A 17,811-nucleotide genomic window follows, 5' to 3' on the forward strand; every position below is an offset into this window, starting at 1 on the left:
GAAGCGATAACCCTATCATTCTTTGCAATGGTTGGTGCACAGCGTGCTTGGCGGTGAAGTTCAGTTTTAAGAGTGCAGTCTTTGCATTCGCGTCGTCAAAAACGGCTGTGTTTTCGTAGCTTTTTTTTTTTTTTTCTAAACGGCGGCGTTGTGTGAACTAATTTTGTTTGTGCGTGGACTAATTGAAACAGGGACTTTCATATGAGAGCAAGTTGTGTTTTGAGCAATCTGCTGTTCCCCTTTCCTTCTCAAGAAGCGCGGCAATGCTGAGAGATCCCGGATTGGTCTCCTCCTTTTCACACTCTAAATCTTTTCACACCTTTAATGGTGTAATAGCGCGCATGGCGCACGCCTTTTTAGGTGTAATTTTCGTAACACCATAATGGAGCACGGTTTCGCACAAATTTTCTTTACTCGAGTGTTGTCTGTCCTCCAAAAATTCAGTCTTGCAACATCTCAACATTGTTCAACAGTATTGTAGACACTTGCACGTGCTCGATTATCGATAGCGATGCATATATGCATTAGATCGTACCTACGATATCCAAGACATAATGAAAACAAGATTTGCACTGACACTTGATCTTTAGTAATGCTTTCCAAATTTTGTAAAATATCACCCTGGAGATGCAATGTTACGCAACCAGGTTGCGAAAAGGTGCGAAAAAGTTTACAGTGCAGTTACCAGCTTCTTCGCGGTGGCTGCCTTTTGTCCCGCTTTTCCTCGGAGTTGCCTTTTTGTTATTCTGTCTTTTCGTTCTCCGTATCGTCCTTTCATGATACGTTTGTGCGAACCAAAACGCACGATGTATCACTTGTTCACATTCCGCAACGCGTTGTACAATCCCCTGCAGACTGCAGATGAAGCACAAGTACCGTACAGCATCGACGATATCACCTCTTCTATGTTGCTCCGTCGTTTACTTTTTTTTAACTATTAACACAACGTTTTGCAGCTTGGCATTTCGATGTGCACTTTAGCATTCGATTACTAAAGAGCGAACCCCTCAGAAACGCTGCAATGTATAGCTCGATGTAGTAGATGCTACGAGAAATCGAAGTTGCGGTGTGAAGCGCTCAATTTCCTTATTGTTTTAACAGGTGGGGATTCTGCTCGTTGCGTATGGGTGCGAGTTCCTCACCAGGATCCCGGTACGTACCGATATTGATTTTTTTTATGCGTTTCACGTTTTATGTTCAGTCTGCGAGAGTGTCGCTCTCTCATAAGGCTCGCTCGAGTTTCTTAGAGAAGATTGACGCTAATATCGCCGTTCGAAGACATGACACGTACATTTGTATACCTCGCGAGTTTTGCAGAAAAGCTGAGGGGAGAAACGACCCCTTTTTCGGCGTTGACATAAATACTTTTCACGCGCAGTGTTCCTGCAAAAGTTATGCACGAAAAGTTTGTGTTAAAGGGACTATCCCATCCGGGAACGTATGTACGATACCGAAAGGGTAATGTTCTTCACCACTTCAGAGTCAACTTTGCCAAATTTCTCTTCCGAAAACAGCTTACATATTAAGTAAACGAGTTTTAAAGATCCGCATTCCATCTGCAGCCACGACGATGATGACGTAAGCCAGGCGCACGAATTGGAGCGCAGCGCAGGCGATTGTCTCCGAGATCGTCTGCTTGTCGTTCGCATCGCAATATACTGAGTGAAAGGTCCTCGGTAAATACGCTGACTTTCGCTTACCAGTATGAGTGCAGACGTAACCATGTTACGTGAAACACGGCGTTACGCTCCTGGCTGTACGAACACGTTCAACGTTAACCAGAAACAACATTCCGCGAGCCGGTAACAGAGAAGAACGCCGTCCCCTAGCATTCCGCCTCGCCCGCCCGCCTGTCGGTCGGTTGCCAAGACTGCCACTGTCCCTCCGGCCGCTCCGTGATTGGTATTCTCCATGTCAAAGGGCGCGCAGTGATTTGCCTCGTCCGTGTGACGTTTCCAGAGAGGGAATCCAGGAATGCGTCGTCTGCTCTTGCCAAGTTTTATATCAAACTATACAGGAACAACGCTGCCAATTCGCATCGGGTTTTCGGCGTTATTATCAGTGATGAACGCGGAGTAAAAAAGCACTACAGTTTCGGAATCGACCGGGACGGATGCGATAGTCCCTTTAAGAAAATTTTTTATGCAGTCTGTTACCTTTCGAATCTTTCTCGCGCACACTTTAGAAAATGAGTTTAACCGCTTAACGTGCTCCTATCCAACCATCATCCCGAATGATAACCTTGTCGCCGATAAATGAGGGGCAAGAACGTTACCATTCGGGAATATTGTTGGATGGGAGCGTGCTATGAGGTGAAACTCATTTTTAAAAGTGCGGGGATAACAGTAACTTTTGTTAACAACTTTTGTTTGTTTTGTTAACAGTAAATTCTAAAGTAGTGGAAGACAAGGTTGATTGATAGATTATTTAAAAGAAAACCAGGGAGAAATTGAACTTGTCTCCTGACTAGTTCTGCTACTCCCAAAACAAAACAACAACCTACAAACAACCAAAAACAAACAAAGTACATTCCCCATCCCCAACAATTAGTGTGTTAGTACACTAGGTGCAAGTGAATAAATATCACTAGAACATGCAGAGAAACAGATACACACTAATGCAAAGATACACACTCCAAATACACACTACAAAGATACACACTGATACGAGGCACTCGCACAGGTTAAAGACAAGGTTAAAGGTGCTCGTAAACGTCTTCCTCCGGCATACACAAGCAGCATGCATGACGTTCATTCCAAGCGCGTTTTGAAGGGTACACTCTTAAAAATGAACTTCACTGCATAGCACGCTCTTAGCCAACTATAATCTGGAATGATCTCGTTGCCTACCTTGATTTGTTGAAAACGCGGGCGTACGCCTTTTTGTAACAATATATGAAGAGTAACAAAAAAGGCGTACGCCTTCCGTTTTCAACAAATCAGGACAGATAACGATATCATTCCAGATTATGGTTGGCTAAGAGCGTGCTATGCGGTGAAGTTCATTTTTAAGAGTGTAGTCCAAAACTTAGTGCAATAAGTGTCCTTCTTTGACTTGCTCCTGTGGAATCTTTAGGTTGTCGGAAAATATTTCGAAGAAAAGGATTACAACCTCCTGCTGGCAGCAGTCTCAGATGACAGCCTACCCAATGGTATGTACTGCGCACGGCTGCTATAATCAGTTTCGATTCATAAACAAGTTCGCTTCGTACCGTAACTGAGATAAATACTACTGCGGTGGCCTTCACAGCACAGTGGCGCTACCGCTTCAGACAAGTTAGCTCTCCCCCACTGCAGTCACTGCGGTGCTGTTGAAGATCTCGAGCACATTCTTCTCTATTGCCCACACTACCAACCTTCCCGCTCCGTACTCTCCGCCTTCCTCAACGAGCTAGACTCCCGTCCCCTCTCCCTCACAAAATTGCTTGGCCCCTGGCCGCATCCAGAACACTAACGCTCTGCCCTCGAGGCTCTCTTCGCCTTTTTTGGACGCCACAGGACTTCGATCCTCATTGTAACGGGGCCCATTCCTTCATTTCCTGCTCCAGCAATGGGGTAGAGTATCGCCTCTGGTGATGAAACTTCCCACCCATCCTCCTAAAATAAAGTTGTTGCTGTGTCTGTGCTGGTAAGGGGCAGTTCATTCCACACTTGCCCTTGATGATGATGATGATGATTGAAAGAAAAAAATGGGGATTGTACACTCTTAAAAATGAACTTCACCGCATAGCACGCTCCTAGCCAACCATCATCTCGACTGATATCGTTATCTGCCCTGATTTGTTGAAAACGGGGGGCGTACGCCTTTTTGTGACACTTATGCTGTTCATAATTGTCACAAAAAAGGCGTACGCCCCCCGTTTAAAACAAATCAGGGCAGATAACGATATCATTCGAGATGATGGTTGGCTAGCAGCGTGCTATGCGGTGAAGTTCATTTTTAAGAGTGTAGCCCTCATCACGAGGGCCGGCTACCCCAGATCACCTAAGGAAAGCACACTGGCCCTTCCTCTGGAAATGGACATGTTTCCTTCGAGAGTGCTCTGCATTTCCGGGCTCTGTGCAAAGTGCCCTCCGTCGAGCCCGTGCCCACGTGGAGGGGCATGCAGGACAATCTTCTCGCGTGATTGTTTCCGGGACGTACCGCTACGATACGTTCACCTGTAGAGGTCCCTTTCCACGAAGAATACTAGTGATCGACGCCAATCATTCACACAATCGAGGCCACGTAAAAATGGCTCCTATAGTCAGCCGAACAAGCGACACGCGAGCCAGCATGTCGTCGTACCGTAGGAACGCCCTCGTCGTCAGCACTCCGTCGCAACCAGGTTGTGCATACGTCTCTTTGCCGGAGAATTTTAAACCCTGTGGACACCAGTGATACATAACGGCGGTAATAAATTAAAGCGCTGAAGTCTGCGAACGAGTAGACAACCTTGATAATTCCAGTGGCACCGTTCCGCCACCTCTTTTTTCTTTCATTTTCTCACCTCGACCGTAGCATTCTTCCCCTTTTTATTCATCTAACGCCATTTATGAGTACGTGCTGCGCATCTATTCTGTTGTGCGGCGCCAATAGTGAATGTTTGAGATATTTTTGCATTTTGCTTTTTTGCATGCTTGTCTTGCTTGTCTTTTTCCTTGTTTGTCTCTTGCCCCTCCGTTGTGTAATACCCCCTTGGGGGTCCTCAACGTATAGAAATAAACAAATAAATAGATAAATAAATGGGCATTAGTATGAAAAGTGTCGACGCAAACCAGTAGTCAGTACTATTTGAAGCACACACGGACTTCTACATTGGGAGCTGGCAGCAGTGGACAGACGCCCGCTCAGTGTTTCAAAAGTATCTGGTTCCTGGAACCCCAATGTCACACACCGGGCGTTCTCCGCCGTAGTGAAATTGTTTCGTGAGATTGATGCAAACAACAAGTTTTGAGCCCACGTGTGCTTTGTGGGTTTTGCTGGTCGACTGTTTGCTTGTTGGGCGTTGGCGCGTTCTGTGACATCTCAGCGTGTGCGCAGTTGTTTTCTGTCGGAATCACCACCACCACTAATCATCATCATCATCATCACCCTCCTCCTCTTCATTGGTATCATCATTACAGGAACTTTCCTCCGAAGGAACCAGGGGCGAATCCAGACCCTCGGTTTTGGGGGAGCGGTTTCTTTGTCGGAGCGCGTAGGGGGGGGGAGGGGGGGGAGAGGGAAATCCAATGCATAAACTGACGTTTTGGGGCGGCGATCGCCCCCCCCCCCTGCACTCTTAAAAATGAACTTCACCGCATAGCACGCTCCTAGCCAACAATAAACTCAAATGATATCGCTATGTGCCCTGATTTGTTCAAAACGGTAGGCGTACGCCTTTTTTGTGACACTTATGCTGTTCATAATTGTCACAAAAATGGCGTACGCCTCCCGTTTTCAGCAAATCAGGACAGATAACGATATCATTCGAGATGATGGTTGGCTAGGAGCGTGCTATGCGGTGAAGTTCATTTCTAAGAGTGTGGATCCGCCACTGCAAGAAACTGGTGCAAGTGATGTGCAGTACGACTGTAATCGCCTGTACGACTGTACGGCAGCCTGCGATGGCGATTTTGCGCGTTTGAGTGTGGAAGAAGCTACCGCACGCAATGTTTGGACAGTTTCGAAGCGTTGCTTAGACTGTGCTTTGAAAAGCGGGGAAACTATTTCCACGCTGGTGCAATAGAAAAAAAAAAAATGTGAATTTGAACTTGCTCCACCTTTGGTCACTCTCAACCTTCCATCGAAGAAAGAACCTGGAACTTCGATGACCCTGAGGTGACAGAAACACAGAGAGCTCACCAGAAACTTTTTCATCGATGGACTTCTTCAGCTCGTTTCCCTATATGTAATTTTATCAGTCACTTTTTCTTCTTTTTCTTGCAGAAACGCCCACATTTTGAGACCCCGTCATTCGTAAGTCTACTGTACATTGCTCTAATTACCAGAAACCTTTTAAGGGGCACTAAAATGTAAAAACAACTTGCTCTCAAATGAAGGTCCTTGTGCAAAATTAGCTCGCACAGAGCTACACTCTTAAAAATGAACTTCACCGCATAGCACCCTCTAAGCCAACCATCATCCCGAGTGACATCGTTCTCTCACACGATTTGTGGAAAACGGGAGGCGTACGCCTTTTTGTGACAATTAACATTTCTGCATAAGTGTCACAAAAAGGCGTACGCCTCCCGTTTTCAACAAATCAAGGAAGGGAACGATATCACCCGGGATGATGGTTGGCTTGGAGCGTGCTATGTGGCGAAGTTCATTTTTAAGAGTGTACCGTGTAGAAGAAAGCTGCAATGGAAGCAGAGCCGTCATTTGCGGCAACGAATGTAGGCAAGGGAGGCCAGGAAGAAAGATTGGCGGCATCCAATGAGACAGCAGGAGAAGCGCGCGCATAATATATCGTGGCCGTGTGGATTTGGAGCGGGACCGATCGTACACTCTAAAAACAAGAGCTTCACCGCATAGCACGCTCCCAGCCAACCATAATCTCAAATGATATCGTTATCTGTCCTGATTTGCTGAAAACGGGAGGCGTACGCCTTTTTGTGACACTTCTGCTGTTCATAATTGTCACAAAAAAGGCGTACGCCTCCCGATTTCAACAAATCAGGGCTGATAACGATATCATTCGAGATGATAGTTGGCTAGGAGCGTGCTATGTGGTGAAGTTCATTTTTAAGAGTGTACACTCTTAGAAATGAACTTCACCGCATAGCACGCTCCTAGCCAACCATCATCTCGAATGATATCGCTATGTGCCCTGATTTGTTCAAAACGGGAGGCGTACGCCTTTTCTGTGACACTTATGCTGCTCATAATTGTCACAGAAAAGGCGTACGCCTCCCGTTTTGAACAAATCAGGGCACATAGCGATATCATTCGAGTTTACTGTTGGCTAAGAGCGTGCTATGCGGTGAAGTTCATTTTTAAGAGTGTAGTGCTTCGTATATGTGCTGTATGATGCGCACTGCTGCATTTCCCAATACCGATTCACTGAATTGTAGCCCTCAACGGTTGTCGCGAATGTTCCACTGACAACGTTTATTCTCACGTCTTCCAGACAGCGACGTCGCTCGTCTCCGCTCCGCCACGCGCACTATGTTTTTCATCGGGACTGCTCCATGGCATGGCACGCGCAGAATGGGCTAAAACCACCGATGCACGAGCTGAAACGACGTCACTGCTAAAGCGGCATAGAAATCATAAGGAGAGAGGCTAGAATGAAAGCTGGGAGAGAGAGTAATGGGGAAGAGCAAATACGTTTTACGAAGGCCAGACCCTCTCCCAATGTCGAAGCCCAAGAGGCGCCATGATCGAGATTTTGGATTCGGCCGGATTGGGCCCACCGCCTTTCCACTTGTAAAGACCAGGCGCGTTCGGCGCCATGATATCCAATCCAACGAAAGTCGTGCTTGCTTCCGCTGGGCTCCGTGTGCCATGCCATGTGCGAAGTATGTTTGTTTTGTCTGCTCTCACGTGTGCGCTTGATTTGTGGGAACGAGTGTCGTTCGGTTTACACCTTGTGCTGCGGCACGAAAAAAAAAAAAAAAACGGCACATGGAACACGTAGGAGACGCAGTTCGTAACTTCCTAGGCCTAACGTATCGCTCACGGTTGCTAGCATGTTGAGATGCCCCCCTTCGCTGGCTTGGTTTCTAGTTATTACGAGAGTTCTGTGCTTAGCGCTGAAACAAGAAAAAGGCTAATGTAACTGCGATATCGTACCTCCATTTCGGAATCAAGTTTTTAAATTACGAGAGGAACTACGAAATTAACAAAGCCTGTAACTTAATTTGCAGTGAACTCGTTTTCACATTTTGGTGCCTCTTTAAGACTTTCTCGTTCTGTGAAGTGCTTCTCTCGCTCAGTCTTTCCGAAACTTGCCAACTTTGTATGCACTGTTCAATTTGGAAGGATTATTTTAGGATGGACCCTGCACCTTCATCGGCAGAATGACAGCTTCCAGAACATCACCACATAAAGCATCACCTGTTACTGTATAGGTCACGCTCTGAGACCGCTGGCTCTGGATACTGACATCTCATTTCGAGTTGCGCGCTTTTAGGTGACTACTAAAGTGGGGGATGGAGGGTCACTTTTTTATTTTTAGATCAAATGTGGCATTTGTCATTTGCGGCACGGACTGTCATCATTTTCTGTTTGTTCCGAAACATTTTATGAGAGGCAACCGTATCAAGTCACCATTGCCATCATCACTGGCTAATGTAAATATCTTTGGGTTCTACTGGAATGCTTATTTGTGTCCATGCGGAACCGTTGTCGGAAATGTGCAGCCATCAGCACGCAGGGTAACAGGTGATAGAAAAAAGGGAAGATAAAAGTCACCGCACCATCATCATAACAGAAATAAACTGGCTCATCTGCACATCCATCAGTTTTGACTGAACCATTCCCTGAAATGAGAAGTCCAGCAACGTTTCGGCGAGCAAACATATGGAACACAAAAATATAAAGCAAAGGGGAACACATAAAATATCGCTGACGCATGCCACAGGCGGCCCTGAGAAGGGGACCTTCACGTCCCATATAGAGTGCCACTACGGACTAAATCTCGTGTCTCAGAATCCTACCAAAGTTATGGTATAGACCGTAGACCGTATGCAAAACCCAGCGCCATCTCGTAGCACTCCCGAGAACCTACCGACATTCCGCCATGTATGAGGCGTCCCACCCGGCCCGAGCAATGCAAGCGACTGTCATACAACAGTTCTCTCGCGTGTCATGCTTCTCACATATGCTGTTTCAATATCTTATCTATGTGATGAGACGCGGGTTTCAAAGGGGAATGTAAACCAGGTAAGGAAACCTCAAATGTCTGTATTCCTTAATGCATCGAAAGCTTTGAGAGCGGTGACATAGGTTGGACAAGAAAATTACGAACGACGCTGTTATTCCATCCCAGGAGGAATGTATACAGTTTAGTACAGCTCATTTGAGAACTTGTTAGTGCACTTTATACAGCAGAAACATTTGGTACGAAATAAAAGCTTAGTACGATTGCAGTTGTTGCTGCTGTGACACTCACCGTTACGCACTAGTATAAACTGTGGTCTTTCTCAGCTCGGTGAATCTGAGTTTTCGTTATTTGACCATCTCCCACATAACTGTCACGTTTGGTTGCACTGCATTTCATGTGACTGTTTACCAGACAGGTAGTCCTCCTTAGATGTGCCCCTCAGACGGTGCAATCTGACTGTCTCAATCATTTAGTGCGAAGACACTTCATGCTTGCCTTACAGTCACCTTCAACAGCTTCCCTGAGACAGAGATGACTGCTGGCCATCAAGAGAAAAGATAAGTTCAATGCTGACACAGGCAAAGGTGTGTTCACGGCACTTCAAAGCGACTGACTTTGTCACAAACGTACCAAATGGAAAACGGGGTGTCTATGAATTTGCTGTGCCATCAGTCTTCACATTCAAGAAGAAGCCAGACAGAAAACTACCAATGATGGCAATTGAAGAAAAAGGTACCAGACTGAGCGTGTGAGGGTTGTTGTGTTTGGCCCTCTGCGTTTAATTGCCTCACCTGCTACAACGTTACTTGTCAAAAGCCTTGCTGTGGTTCAGCGCAACAACAGGGCCACTAGTACCACGCAAACTGACACACCGAAGCAAGTCACGGATACCCGCCAAGGCAGAAATACATTGTGTCAAATAACTGTCCTGAGACTGGAACGCACAGAAAAAAAAAAAACAACGCAGCACAAGCCTCGGTGTCTTAGAACATGATACATTCCGCGCTGGATAACCTGAGCCAACGCATTGCAGAGACGACGGGCTACGACATCAGGGTTGCGAAATGGGGTCTTCCATTCCGTTCCAATTCAATTCTGAGGAATGGGGATTTGCGATAATTCCGTTCCTTTCAATTCCTCGGAATGAAAAGGTATGGTCAGTTCCCACTCCCGGAATACCTTGGCAACCCAATACCCTTCCTTTAATTCCCTCAATAAAAGGAAAGGACCGGTAACCATACTGGCAAGTCCGGCAGTGCTAGAGGACATTGACATTATCAAGCACGGAAAAAGCACAAAGACAAAGTTGTTTCACGCTTGACCGTGTGCAGGTGCGGTGCAAAGGGTGCGAGGGCAGAAACCAGCACTTTGAAACCGAAACTGCCGCCGGGGCACCCAGACCATTCCATTCCCATTCCTAGGACAGTTTCCGCCATTCCATTCCAATTCCATTCCTGGCTCTGCTAAATCATCTGGAATGATTCCGGAATCATTCCAACTCCGGAGTGGCAACTCCGCAACCCTGTACGACATACATAACATAATTGTGACCTAACGTTCAAAAGGGTAACTGCAAGCCTGAAGACGTTATGTTAACGTTATGTTATGTAGGACGTTGAAGGGGAAATGGCTCGCAAATAGGATAGTCCCTCAATCGGCCATCTCGCTTTTGCCCGAAATCCCCTAATTAAAAGGTTAATGAATTTTATGTAATTAATCATGCACACACAATAATTAACGTTGCACACTTTCTTCGAGCGGATGTCCGCCTGGCGGTCGAACTCAACTGCAAAAACAGCATCTATACCGCTCTCATAAAGAGTCTGGTCAGTCTTACGTGACGTATACCCGTATATATACAAGGCCTCCAGTTGGCAGGATATGAACCTGGCGGGGGAGGACAGTGATACAATGTCCCAGACCTTCCTGTAGCAACGGTGCCCGCTCGAGCTACTCAGAAATTGCATGCACCCGCTTTTATGGGGCAAAAATGACTGCTGCCCACACCAGGTCAGGGCCCAATCAAGGCGCTCCACAGAAAGAAACGAAGTACCTAATTGGTGAAGTTAACAAGGTTCCTCAAGTGAAAACTCACGTGTTAGCTTGGTCTAAATCTCCAAATCGTGTCCACCATCTTGAACCTGTCGCTGTTTCCCTAGTGCTCTGGGCTCAAGGGATTATTCAAAGCTGGCAACAAAGCGCGAAGGCCAAGTGCGTCTCTCGCGCCCGTTTTCCCTATCTGTCAGAGGAACTTGTGACGAACGAACATCAATGACAATGTACCACTGCTTAACAGCGAGATGGGAAAGTGAAAATAAAAATAACAGGTTGGGGGGGGGGCAATTACAACCCTTACAGGGACAGAAGGCGTTTCTCTTGCAAACTTGGATGGGATAGGCGCAATGCAGAGAGTGTTAACAGCCGACGTCCGCCTTTGCATACCCATCCCACCAACAAAATATAAAGATATTAAATGAACAGACAGTTTGCATTGTTAACTGATTACATGAGTCAATGTGGCTGTTACGAAAAAGCATCTGAAGCTGCAACAATCTCCTCCAAAAGCGTCATCTGCAGCATCCAACTAGCGTTATATAGCTTACGCGTTACGAAAAAGCATCTGAAGCTGCAACAATCTACTCCAAAAGCGTTATCCCCCCACGCCCAGCCCCAGCCTCACACGAAACTGCTCTCGAAATCTTCCACCAAAGTCATTTCATTCTTGTTGCAGCTTCTGTTGCGTTTTTGTAATGCTATATCCAATAAATAATAAATATACTTCCAGCTATATATGCAATATTTAGATCACTATTCAATTCATCAGCTCCAAAAGAAATTGAAGCATAAGTGAATCCAATCCTTGTATAATTGGAATATTAACATTAGGATGGACACTATCAATATTATGTTCTGTTTCTAACATAGTTTCTATTTGCCATTGAACGACAACATTAGCAAAAGTTGCAGTAGGAGATAAAGCAGCATTACTTTGTACTTTGTACTTTGTACCGAATGCCAATGTAGGGGGTGCATCGGGAGTTAAAGAATGACCAACATTTCTTTGCATATAAGCAGATTTTTCAATTATATTATTATACTGCAAATGATCACTAAAATAAGGTTTAGAAGATGTAGCAGATATTTTACTACTTATAGGATCTTTTGTAGCTTTTGCTGAATCAGCAGTATAATTAGAAGCAACTTCTGTACATAAAGAATTAGTAAAACCTCCGACTAATGGCATTGCTGTTTGACTTCTTTGTGCCATATAAGGAAATTTTAAAATACCACATTTGAAATTATAGGTATAATCTATAACTGGTATTCCATTACAATCATTGACATTTCGAATTTGATAATGTCTTAAAAAATTTGGAGTTCCCTTATGTTTTTTGAATTTAGGAATTACAATATATTTATTCCAATGACGCGGTATACCCATATTACAACCTATTGAATTATCAATACCATATAATGTATTAGCAGGTATCATAGAATTTGATAAAGCATTTACTGATGTTAAATCTGCAAGATCCACACAAATACTTGTTGATATATAATTCATTATTTTATTTAATCCTACTCCATGTCCAATTTGAACCAAAGTTTGGCTATTAGCAAAAGAAGAAACAGCTTCATTAGTTGCAGATGGCAATCTATAACCTAATGGAGTTACTTTGATTCTACATCTTTTTGCCCACGTATTTAAAGGAAGATTACTAAATTCAGTTGGAGTCATAAATAATTGTAAATTATTAGGAGTCATATCTACAAAAGGTGTAGTTTAACAACTCAAAATTATTGATATCCCAGAAATCTTTCCAACTATCGAAATTTTTTATACCAAATTGTAATCCAGCTGTATCAACTTGAAATGTTTTACGATAAATTCCTTGTACTTTAGTTATTCCGGGATCAAGTATAATAGTTGCTATAGCATCACTTCCAGTTCCACCAGGCATTGATGATCCTTGAACTTGATCAACGCCAATATTTTGTTCTTGTGAAGCATCTTGTGGATTCTTTATACCACTGTCATCTTCAATTCGTTGTCTTTTTTCTCCTCTTGTTGGAGCCATTCTTGGATAAAGAACACCTGTTAATGATTCAATTGCGTATTTTCCAGATAATCCAATTGCACCAAGTGTTCCGCCAACTGTTTTCGTTTCCAAAAAACTTCCGATAGCTTTTATATCAGCTTTTCGAACGTCTTCTTCAGATTTTGCTAGTAGATATTCTTCGTCGTGTATCTTTGCTATTTCATCATCTTCATCCACAGCATTCACATCGAAGTTATTTGTACCAGGCCCTAAATAATTATGACCCAAAAAATATAATTATATTATATAATATATATCTTACTTTAAAGAGACCTTCAATCTGGGAGCTTGTCGCTGCCTCCGGCAGTTCCCCCTTCCACCTCCTTCCTGTTGCCAACGCAAGAAGGTCGGAGGAGAATGTCAACCCCAGCTCCCGGGACTAAATCGGAAATGATTGCGGAGCGCGATCGGAAATGTTTGCGAAGACGTGCCCGAACATGTTACATTGTTGCACCTGAAGCTGCAACAATCTACTCCAAAATACGACACAGGCGCCGACTCGCCTTAATGGCTACCGAGTACCGACTAAGCCACTGTGTCGTAGACGGTCCCAACGTGTTGGCATCGAAGTACTCGCCAACACGTCGGGATCGTTAAAAAAAATGGAGTATAAGCGTATTACAAAAACGCAACAGAAGCTACAACAAGGATGAAACGACTTTGGTGGAAGATCTCGTGGGCAGTTTCGTGGGAGGCTGTTGCAGAAGGAACAATTTCCCGTGAAAGAACATCTGTCAAGAAGCGCTATCTGCAGCATCCAACTAGCGTTATATAGCTTAGCGTTATAGCTTCTGAAGCTGCAACAATCTACTCCAAAATACGACACAGGCGCCGACTCGCCTTAATGGCTACCGAGTACCGACTAAGCCACTGTGTCGTAGACGGTCCCAACGTGTTGGCATCGAAGTACTCGCCAACACGTCGGGATCGTTAAAAAAAATGGAGTATAAGCGTATTACAAAAACGCAACAGAAGCTACAACAAGGATGAAATGACTTTGGTGGAAGATCTCGTGGGCAGTTTCGTGGGAGGCTGTTGCAGAAGGAACAATTTCCCGTGAAAGAACATCTGTCAAGAAGCGCTATCTGCAGCATCCAACTAGCGTTATATAGCTTAGCGTTATAGCTTCTGAAGCTGCAACAATCTACTCCAAAATACGACACAGGCGCCGACTCGCCTTAATGGCTACCGAGTACCGACTAAGCCACTGTGTCGTAGACGGTCCCAACGTGTTGGCATCGAAGTACTCGCCAACACGTCGGGATCGTTAAAAAAAATGGAGTATAAGCGTATTACAAAAACGCAACAGAAGCTACAACAAGGATGAAATGACTTTGGTGGAAGATCTCGTGGGCAGTTTCGTGGGAGGCTGTTGCAGAAGGAACAATTTCCCGTGAAAGAACATCTGTCAAGAAGCGCTATCTGCAGCATCCAACTAGCGTTATATAGCTTAGCGTTATAGCTTCTGAAGCTGCAACAATCTACTCCAAAATACGACACAGGCGCCGACTCGCCTTAATGGCTACCGAGTACCGACTAAGCCACTGTGTCGTAGACGGTCCCAACGTGTCGGCATCGAAGTACTTGCCAACACTTCGGGATCGTTAAAAAAAATTGGAGTATCGCAGCATTACAAAAACGCAACAGAAGCTCCAACAACAATGAAATGACTTTGATGCAAGATCTCGTGGGCAGTTTCGTGGGAGGCTGTTGCAGAAGGAACATCTTGCCGTGAAGAAACATCTGCGAAAATGACCATACAGAAAGATTAGAAGAACAGAAGATCCATCAAGCAAGAATAAGAATGAAATGACACTCGAACTTGTGTGTTCCATGAAAGGCTCAATTCACTCACCAAGAATGCTGTAGGGAACTGTCAACTCCACTTTGGTGGAAGATTTCGTGGGCGATTTCGTGGGAGGCTGTTGCAGAAGGAACATCTTGCCGTGAAGAAACATCTGCGAAAGTGACCATACAGAAAGATTAGAGGAACAGAAGATCCATCAAGCAAGAATAAGAATGAAATGACACTCGAACTTATGTGTTCCATGAAAGGCTCAATTCACTCACCAAGAATGCTGTAGGGAACTGTCAACTCCACTTTGGTGGAAAATTTCGTGGGCGATTTCGTGGGAGGCTGTTGCAGAAGGAACATCTTGCCGTGAAGAAACATCTGCGAAAATGACCATACAGAAAGATTAGAAGAACAGAAGATCCATCAAGCAAGAATAAGAATGAAATGACACTCGAACTTATGTGTTCCATGAAAGGCTCAATTCACTCACCAAGAATGCTGTAGGGAACTGTCAACTCCACTTTGGTGGAAAATTTCGTGGGCGATTTCGTGGGAGGCTGTTGCAGAAGGAACATCTTGCCGTGAAGAAACATCTGCGAGAATGACCATACAGAAAGATTAGAAGAACAGAAGATCCATCAAGCAAGAATAAGAATGAAATGACACTCGAACTTATGTGTTCCATGAAAGGCTCAATTCACTCACCAAGAATGCTGTAGGGAACTGTCTACTCCACTTTGGTGGAAGATTTCTGGGCGATTTCGTGGGAGGCTGTTGCAGAAGGAACATCTTGCCGTGAAGAAACATCTGCGAAAATGACCATACAGAAAGATTAGAAGAACAGAAGATCCATCAAGCTAAGAATGAAATGACACTCGAACTTATCTGTTCCATGAAAGGCTCAATTCACTCACCAAGAATGCTGTAGGGAACTGTCAACTCCACTTTGGTGGAAAATTTCGTGGGCGATTTCGTGGGAGGCTGTTGCAGAAGGAACATCTTGCCGTGAAGAAACATCTGCGAAAATGACCATACAGAAAGATTAGAAGAACAGAAGATCCATCAAGCAAGAATAAGAATGAAATGACACTCGAACTTATGTGTTCCATGAAAGGCTCAATTCACTCACCAAGAATGCTGTAGGGAACTGTCAACTCCACTTTGGTGGAAGATTTCGTGGGCGATTTCGTGGGAGGCTGTTGCAGAAGGAACATCTTGCCGTGAAGAAACATCTGCGAAAATGACCATACAGAAAGATTAGAAGAACAGAAGATCCATCAAGCAAGAATAAGAATGAAATGACACTCGAACTTATGTGTTCCATGAAAGGCTCAATTCACTCACCAAGAATGCTGTAGGGAACTGTCAACTCCACTTTGGTGGAAGATTTCGTGGGCGATTTCGTGGGAGGCTGTTGCAGAAGGAACATCTTGCCGTGGAGGAACATCTGTCAAGAAAAGCGCTATCTGCAGCATCCAACTAGGGTTATATAGCTTAGCGTTATAGCATCTGAAGCTGCAACAATCTACTCCAAAATACGACACAGGCGCCGACTCGCCTTAATGGCTACCGAGTACCGACTAAGCCACTGTGTCGTAGACGGTCCCAACGTGTTGGCATCGAAGTACTTGCCAACACGTCGGGATCGTTAAAAAAAATTGGAGTATCGCAGCATTACAAAAACGCAACAGAAGCTACAACAAGGATGAAATGACTTTGGTGGAAGATCTCGTGGGCAGTTTCGTGGGAGGCTGTTGCAGAAGGAACATCTTGCCGTGAAGAAACATCTGCGAAAATGACCATACAGAAAGATTAGAAGAACAGAAGATCCATCAAGCAAGAATAAGAATGAAATGACACTCGAACTTATGTGTTCCATGAAAGGCTCAATTCACTCGCCAAGAATGCTGTAGGGAACTGTCAACTCCACGAAGATTTCGTGGGCGATTTCGTGGGAGGCTGTTGCAGAAGGAACATTTTGCCGTGAAGAAACATCTGCGAAAATGACCATACAGAAAGATTAGAAGAACAGAAGATCCATCAAGCAAGAATAAGAATGAAATGACACTCGAACTTATGTGTTCCATGAAAGGCTCAATTCACTCACCAAGAATGCTGTAGGGAACTGTCAACTCCACTTTGGTGGAAGATTTCGTGGGCGATTTCGTGGGAGGCTGTTGCAGAAGGAACATCTTGCCGTGAAGAAACATCTGCGAAAATGACCATACAGAAAGATTAGAAGAACAGAAGATCCATCAAGCAAGAATAAGAATGAAATGACACTCGAACTTATGTGTTCCATGAAAGGCTCAATTCACTCACCAAGAATGCTGTAGGGAACTGTCAACTCCACTTTGGTGGAAGATTTCGTGGGCGATTTCGTGGGAGGCTGTTGCAGAAGGAACATCTTGCCGTAAAGGAACATCTGTCAAAAAAATCGCTATCTGCAGCATCCAACTAGCGTTATATAGCTTAGCGTTATAGCTTCTGAAGCTGCAACAATCTATTCCAAAATACGACACAGGCGCCGACTCGCCTTAATGGCTACCGAGTACCGACTAAGCCACTGTGTCGTAGACGGTCCCAACGTGTTGGCATCGAAGTACTTGCCAACACATCGGGATCGTTAAAAAAATGGAGTATCGCGGCATCACAAAAACGCAACAGAAGCTGCAACAAGAATGAAATGACTTTGATGCAAGATCTCGTGGGCAGTTTCATGGGAGGCTTTTGCAGAAGGAACATCTTGCCGTGAAGAAACATCTGCGAAAATAACCATACAGAAAGATTAGAAGAACAGAAGATCCATCAAGCAAGAATAAGAATGAAATGACACTCGAACTTATGTGTTCCATGAAAGGCTCAATTCACTCACCAAGAATGCTGTAGGGAACTGTCAACTCCACTTTGGTGGAAGATTTCGTGGGCGATTTCGTGGGAGGCTGTTGCAGAAGGAACATCTTGCCGTGAAGAAACATCTGCGAAAATGACCATACAGAAAGATTAGAAGAACAGAAGATCCATCAAGCAAGAATAAGAATGAAATGACACTCGAACTTATGTGTTCCATGAAAGGCTCAATTCACTCACCAAGAATGCTGTAGGGAACTGTCAACTCCACTTTG

The 17,811-nt window shown here is 44.6% G+C and overlaps 1 protein-coding gene and 2 long non-coding RNA genes across 3 annotated transcripts in view; 1 reads left to right on the forward strand and 2 right to left on the reverse strand.

The window, feature by feature from the left end:
* Positions 1-9,056, forward strand: part of LOC135366534 (natural resistance-associated macrophage protein 2-like) — a 47,037-nt gene extending 37,981 nt beyond the window's left edge. The window contains exons 14-17 of the mRNA XM_064599265.1: positions 1,102-1,152; positions 3,076-3,151; positions 5,911-5,940; positions 7,959-9,056. Of these exons, the coding sequence (XP_064455335.1) occupies positions 1,102-1,152; positions 3,076-3,151; positions 5,911-5,927 (144 nt within the window). The 3' untranslated portion in view covers positions 5,928-5,940; positions 7,959-9,056. The remainder of the gene's footprint in view (positions 1-1,101; positions 1,153-3,075; positions 3,152-5,910; positions 5,941-7,958) is intronic.
* Positions 9,057-11,538: 2,482 nt separating this feature from the next.
* Positions 11,539-15,059, reverse strand: LOC135365987 (uncharacterized). The gene is made up of 3 exons (XR_010414048.1): positions 14,962-15,059; positions 14,747-14,849; positions 11,539-14,634 (listed from the first exon to the last, which is right to left on the reverse strand). It is a non-coding gene; the product is annotated as an uncharacterized LOC135365987 (long non-coding RNA).
* Positions 15,060-15,823: 764 nt separating this feature from the next.
* Positions 15,824-17,692, reverse strand: LOC135366536 (uncharacterized). Its single transcript, XR_010414202.1, has 5 exons — positions 17,562-17,692; positions 17,009-17,449; positions 16,794-16,896; positions 16,031-16,681; positions 15,824-15,918 (listed from the first exon to the last, which is right to left on the reverse strand). It is a non-coding gene; the product is annotated as an uncharacterized LOC135366536 (long non-coding RNA).
* Positions 17,693-17,811: the final 119 nt, after the last annotated feature.

Source organism: Ornithodoros turicata, chromosome 8 (genome assembly GCF_037126465.1).
Source record: "Ornithodoros turicata isolate Travis chromosome 8, ASM3712646v1, whole genome shotgun sequence".
Lineage (NCBI taxonomy): Eukaryota > Metazoa > Arthropoda > Arachnida > Ixodida > Argasidae > Ornithodoros > Ornithodoros turicata.